The following is a 6,449-nucleotide window of genomic DNA, read 5'->3' as shown; positions in this document are numbered from 1 at the left end:
TCCCTCTATGCAGTAAGTTATAAGGTTTTTGGCTTCTTGAAGGCCCTTCCATTATCTCAGTCACCATAGGAAATTCCTTGCTTGTTCTCTCAAAAACATCTTCCAAAGTCAGTGGCTGAAGGAAAGAGTTAATATCGTAACAGTCTGTTATATCCTTGACCTCGACATCTAGATCTGAGAGGATATGAACTATGTCCTTTCGAACTGAAAAGAAAAAGAAATACATTGATTTTTGTTTTCTAATTGTCACTGAAATAAAATATGTGTGTTCTGTTGGCCAGATACTAAAAGTACCTTCCCTGAGGTGTGCAACTCTGTATGCTAACATGCACAATTAACAGGGTTAGTCAAAGTCTAACTGTTTTAATTTGAGATATATGGCTATCAGCTATGCAGGAAACCTCACAAAGGAAGAGAGAAAGAAGAGACAACAATACGATGTTCAAGTAAAACAAAGCTTAAGACAAAGGAAAGGGAAAAAGCTAGTTCACGATCTCTCTCACAGCACCTCTAAGCTTTATCAGCTGTTTATCTTACCAAACTGTAAATTTCTTGAGTATGAGATATATTTCTCTTCTTTTATTTCATAGTAACTTAGAGTTTCTCCAAAGAAATGGGTACAGGAACATTTTAAATTAATAAATAGCATTTGAATGTATTAACACAACTTATTGTTGTGGCCAGTCTGCAAGAAAGAAGATATTTTGATGTTTATAAGAATAAAACATCTAAAATTATTAGAAAATATTATCAATTTATAAAAAAGGCAACACTTTTTTATAACAAATCCTAAGCTTATTATTAACAAATGAAGATATTTTCACTATAATGGTCCTCTGTGGAACTCTTGCACCTTTTTCTTCAGCATCTGGATTTATTTACTATCAGAACCAAGCCATTACGTTTAACAGTCTGACAGGGAACAACAACTCTTATCACAACTGAACTTGAAAAATTTTGGATGCAAAACTTCCAAGCACAAAGCTGACTGTGCAATTAAGGCTTGCTTAAGAATTTGGCTCCAAATCAGTGGCACCACAGATCACTGACCAGGACAGTAAAATTTAACGAGCAAATGATATTTAATGACTGTCTTCAATAAGACGAGGTAGACCTGCACACAAGGATAGTATGTCATGGATTCATACTTCCTTGTAGCAGAACATACCAATATTTTATACTTAAAAGTCAGTATGAGATCTATTTTATATGATAGAGTTTTTTGACAGTGATTTAGGATCTATTTATTCCAACTCCGCTTTTGTCACATTGAGACCCTCAGGTGACAAACATCCCAAGCACCACAAAGGAAAGTCAATGAAGGAAGAAAGACTAGTGAAAATGAAAGTTTTCTATGAGCATTTGGTGGAGTTCCACACATGTAATTTGTTCATTATTAAGAATGAGAAGTATAGAGAATTCCTGCCCACAGCCTGTGAAAATGTAATCTGTTATCCCTCTTATCAAAAATCTTTTTTTGTTGAATTGTGGTTAGTATTTCTTATACTTTATCTTGTGACTATTTATAATCCTTCTAAAAATGGTGAAAATCCATTCTTCATGGTCCACAAGAAAGTAGTTAATCATGTACCATGAAGCCTACTTTTCAAGTTTGTATTAAATAGTTATTTAGGACGTATTTAATGCTTCTTAAATGTTGAGCACACTGTGAAACATAAATGGGCATGAAAGAAAATCAACAAATACAACTCTCACTGGAATATCTGATTGAAAGATAAGTGAATACTAAACATTTCTGAATGTTCTGAAAGCTTTTTAGAAATATTACATTCAAATTGATTCTGCTCATACATGTAAGTGAATATAGGATGCATCTGGTGGAATGTAGCTTCAGGAAGTGGGCTAGATTTCTGAATCTAGTCAAAGTTGTGAAAAACAAAGTGTTTTATCTCATGAAGATATACTTTCTAAACTCACACATTAAGTCACATAGCAAGCACAATTGAAAAACACATGATAAGCATTTAAGAGCTATAGTATATTGTGCTAATTGTCTCTGCCCACTTTTATTTCTCTCCCTTTTATCCATTTATTTACATAATTCATCAGAGAAATCTCAATTGTGAAAAGATTTCCTGCTTAATATCCTCATGAATGACATATTTCTGTTTGGATTTCACGTTTATGGAGCTCACCATCTGCTTCTAGTAAAGGCAACAGGCAGCAAAATCTTCCCAGTACCTAAGCTTCTATCCTGCAATCTTTAACAGGATGGATGCATGAACAATCTGAATTGTAGCAAGTTTCCATCTACTGTCTGGGCTGTGCTCAAGCAAGGTCAAACATTTTAGTTTCAGCTGTTTTTTTGCTTAGGTAGGTATCTCAGTTCAGAGACAGTACACTATGCACAAACATATGGTTCATTACTGCAGCTTGGCTATTCAAGTCACTATAACTCAGGAGCATTTCACCGTGTGCTTATACCCTTACACATCTTCTAATTTTATTCCCGTGACTAATTTCACTAACATGTTTAAAGGCATAGATACAGACATTGGTAAGAACAGAACCAAGCCATTTCAGTGTTTTGTTGGAACAACTAGAACAGTGTTAATGTGCCATGGACATTTTTTTTTTCTCCACAAAAACTCATAACACAAATCAGAGCTTTTAAAGATACTGATTTTCTAATATCTTCCTGTTTCCTCAAACCTAGAGGTTTCAGAAATTGTCTGTGAGTCTTTTCTGTTTATATTCTATTGAGATTTATTTCTGCAAGAGAGTAAGATAATATGATTTTTCTTTCTGCAGCATCCTCGTCTTGAAAAATAAAAGGTAGTTGAATGTTCTACAGCATGTATGTCTATATTCTTTTACTACCTCCTAGCCATAGTCATAAATGATCAGGTGGCTTCTCCATGGCCAAAGTCTGAGACACACAAAAAAAGGAGAATATGAGAACTGAACAAAATACCTAAACTCCACTTTTTCACTATGCAATATATTTTATTTGCAAACATTATTTAACTGTAGTGATCAATAAAACAGCAACAGCAAGAAATACAGCTTTATCAGGAATAAAGGAATAAAAAAAACCACCAACATTACATTTATCTATCTTAATCTTGTGTCTAGCATCAGTGGCAAATACGAACCAGGAGTTCTTGACCAACCTGATTCCTTTCTGACTATTTTAAGCAAATTTTGTGTATTTAAGGGTACTTTGCTTGACTGAATTTAACAGAACATTGACTTTGATTCTTACTTACATTTCATTACTGCCTGTACTTCATAGACAGGCGTGAGAATCAAGCAGCCATCAAAATTCTCAGGAAACAGATTTGAGGAGTCCCATGTATGTAAAGTATTGGAAAGTCTGACAATCCGGTTTCTGCACTTAGGGATTTTCCATTCTGCAATCTCTTTTAGCGTGTATATCTGGTCATCTTCACACTCATAGAATTCACCTTCTTGTGAAAGGGGCAAAGTAAAGGAATGAGACTGGTTATTTCTGACCACACCACAGTTCACAGCCATGGTTCCATTGACCTCTTCCACTGAGTTGAAGGTGATCTGCTCACCATGTTTGATAGTGAAGTTTGTCAATTTTATATCCTCAGGGCTGTAGAAACATGGATGGCCAAATCTTGTTGGCCCAATAGAGATTTTTCTTGTAATATCTTCAATGCTGATGTATGGAGTTTTATCTGCCACAACCTTATAAAGACCTAAGAACAGAAAACTTGTGTTATAAGAAGGGAAATATATAAAGGAACCCATGCAAAATAGAAATGGAGAGAAAAGCACATCAGAGAATTCATAGCTTGGTTGCTAGAAATAAGACTCTATAAAGATAATATCAACGACATGATACAAACCATAGGCAGCCGGAATTAGCACTTTCTACTCTGCAGCTAATTTGTAATACTCAACATTTTAATGTCCATGGTAAAAAAAAGAAAAATGTTATTTTCTTTGCTACAGGAAAAAGAAAAATTATCTCAAATTCTTGTCTGTCTTCTCAGGAAACCAATCTTTAAGAAAAAAAAGCAGGCATGGTATGAGAAAAAGCAACACTAATGTGATCAGTAAAATACAGTTTCTGGCTAAACATCATACTATGTATTCTTCCATACACAGACTGGAGATTCCTAGAACAAGTATGTTTAAAGACACACCACAAATTAAAAAGTAGCACCTAGAGATAAGAATGAGAAAAGGAAATTGATTTTAGCATATCTGATAGCCCAGACCACCAGATGGAGTAATTAAAAATTTGGGTGTTGTAGCATTGTGACCATCAGAAGACAAAGTGCTGAAGTTCTGCAAGGCAGAAGCTGCATCAGAGCCTCCCTGTCCCCTAGGGACATTATTATTTCATGTTAATCATAGCCCTTGGAGCTGTCTCGTTAAGAGTTCATATTGCAAGAAAAATATGTACGTTTCTATATTTGCATGAGTGTTTTTATAGAAGAAGATGAAGTATAGTAGGGTTTAGCTGAACTGTGTGATTCAGCTGTCTTCTTCCCCAGGCCTGGCAGTGCAAATGCTGCCTCATGGAATTACATCTCAGTGTCCTGGGACAGGCATTGATTAAGGCTCTCTTTCAAGTGAATATAACCAAATGTAGAGGTTATTCCTAGGCCAAATTTGCAAGCCAAAGGGCCCACAGAAATTAACTGGTAGCTACACCTACAGTGACAAAGCAGCCATGGTCCCTGGGAGATGCAGTGCTTTTGCTCCTTCTTTCCCTCAAAGCCAACTAACAGAAACCCTATGGCCCCCTCTGCTCCACACTTTTGCCCCCTCTGGACTGCACAAAGTGCACTGTATCTTTGTGGTAAAGGAGTACTTCCCCTTGGCAATTAGGGAGCATGGGATGGGGACTCAAGGATTGCTGCTTGGTTGGCACCACTAGAGACTCTTTTATGGCAGCTCCATATCTCATGAGTGGTTTCTGCCATATTTACAAGGTGGGATGCTACCAGAATGCAGTTCCTGTTAGATGTTGGGAAGACACTCACTGTCTTCTCTAGACCTACTCTGATACTGGGATTGCTTAACAAATTAAAGCAGAGGATTGTTTCAGTTAAAAATAACCTCAAAATTGCTTATTTTCTCCCACACTTTTTCCTTTTTCAAGTTTCACCCACTGACCACAATCAACACAGCTAAGGGGCCTGCATGGAAGCAGGTTCTCCTTAAGATTGTGTTCTTTAAAGAAGAGATATCAAATCATTCCATCCACCACAACAGCCTTTTTTTTTTCCCACAGAATTGCTGTGATTCTCGTTTCCTGTAACAAAATTTGCTACTTTCAATTCATAGCTTTAGCACCCTTCTTGTTAAAGGAGTTGTTATTAAGATTCTGTCTATGGATTAGCTTTTAACTGACTTTATCACCAGATTGGACATGTTAGGTTCTAGGTATTCCATGAGACCACTAGGATTTGTGGCAACTAACAGTTGTGAGGGCTTCTCATCAGCCTAAACAGTAACAACCTATTTGATTGATTTGATGCATTGATACTCACTAGTTGTGCCTATGTAACTGCTTTCTGCATTTCTGTGCCTTCACAGTTATCTTTATTACAGTTAACTTTTCTTGTGTTAAATCAGTACCCCTGTGCAAATACATCCTCTAAATATATGTTCTTACTGCAGCACTATGGGAAAGCCTTCAGGCCTTTTTCCAGGCTGCAAGGAGGCCACATCTATGAATGTAGCTTCACAAGTACAAAGTTCAACTTCAACACACTTCCATTTCTCACTGGTATTTTTAATGTTTCTCACAGCCATTTTTAACTAAAGTATTAATAAACAATTTAGCTGCTCTAGCCCTAATCACCACTGGAGCTGCCAGTGCAGATCAAGACAAACTGCTTCATCAGCATTCAGAAAATATCCCAGTGACAAGGTACCAATGACAAACTGAAATTGTGGAAAAGACAGCATCCCCCAAACAGTGTTACAGTGTCATGCTTTGCAAGCACAAGATGGTCATCATCTCCTGGTAGTGCTGATAGAAAGCAAATAGGAATATTCTTCATTAAAAAAATGTATTCAATGTACATATGATATTTCCTAAAGGCAATAACTATGTTTACCCAACTATGACAAAGGAGCAAACATATTGCCACTAGAAAGCCTCCAGAATCACATTAAAAAACTTCCATAAACTATGTTAAAAAGAACATTCCCAGTTGAAAATATTTGCCAATGTGCAAGTATGAGAAACATTCTTCTCTGTGAGTTTGACAGTAGACTCAGGCTCTGCTAATTTCGCTAGGACTACAGAGCTGTTTGGAAGCCAGCTACTTCAGCAACAAACTGATGAACATCCTGGAAAGTAGGTTTCATGTGGAAGCATAATTACCAGATCTCATACAAAACTGGACAACTGTTTATCCTTTTGGGCCTAGACAGACTGACTTTGTCAGGGTTGAGAGCAGAAAAATCTTCACCTTCAATTCTGTTGGTTTTCTTGA

The 6,449-nt window shown here is 36.6% G+C and overlaps 1 protein-coding gene across 1 annotated transcript in view; it reads right to left on the bottom strand.

The window, feature by feature from the left end:
- LOC104539879 (protein THEMIS-like) overlaps positions 1–3,689 on the bottom strand; it is a gene marked incomplete at its 5' end in the record, with an annotated part of 53,281 nt that extends 49,592 nt beyond the window's left edge. The window contains 2 exon segments of the mRNA XM_010183538.1: positions 2–204; positions 3,231–3,689. Of these exon segments, the coding sequence (XP_010181840.1) occupies positions 2–204; positions 3,231–3,689 (662 nt within the window).
- Positions 3,690–6,449: the final 2,760 nt, after the last annotated feature.

The sequence above is a fragment of the Mesitornis unicolor genome, unplaced genomic scaffold, assembly GCF_000695765.1.
Source record: "Mesitornis unicolor isolate BGI_N332 unplaced genomic scaffold, ASM69576v1 scaffold244, whole genome shotgun sequence".
In the NCBI taxonomy this organism is placed as follows: Eukaryota; Metazoa; Chordata; class Aves; order Mesitornithiformes; family Mesitornithidae; genus Mesitornis; species Mesitornis unicolor.
Note: the sequence above shows the minus strand (reverse complement) of the source record. Positions and strands in the feature narration are given on the sequence as shown.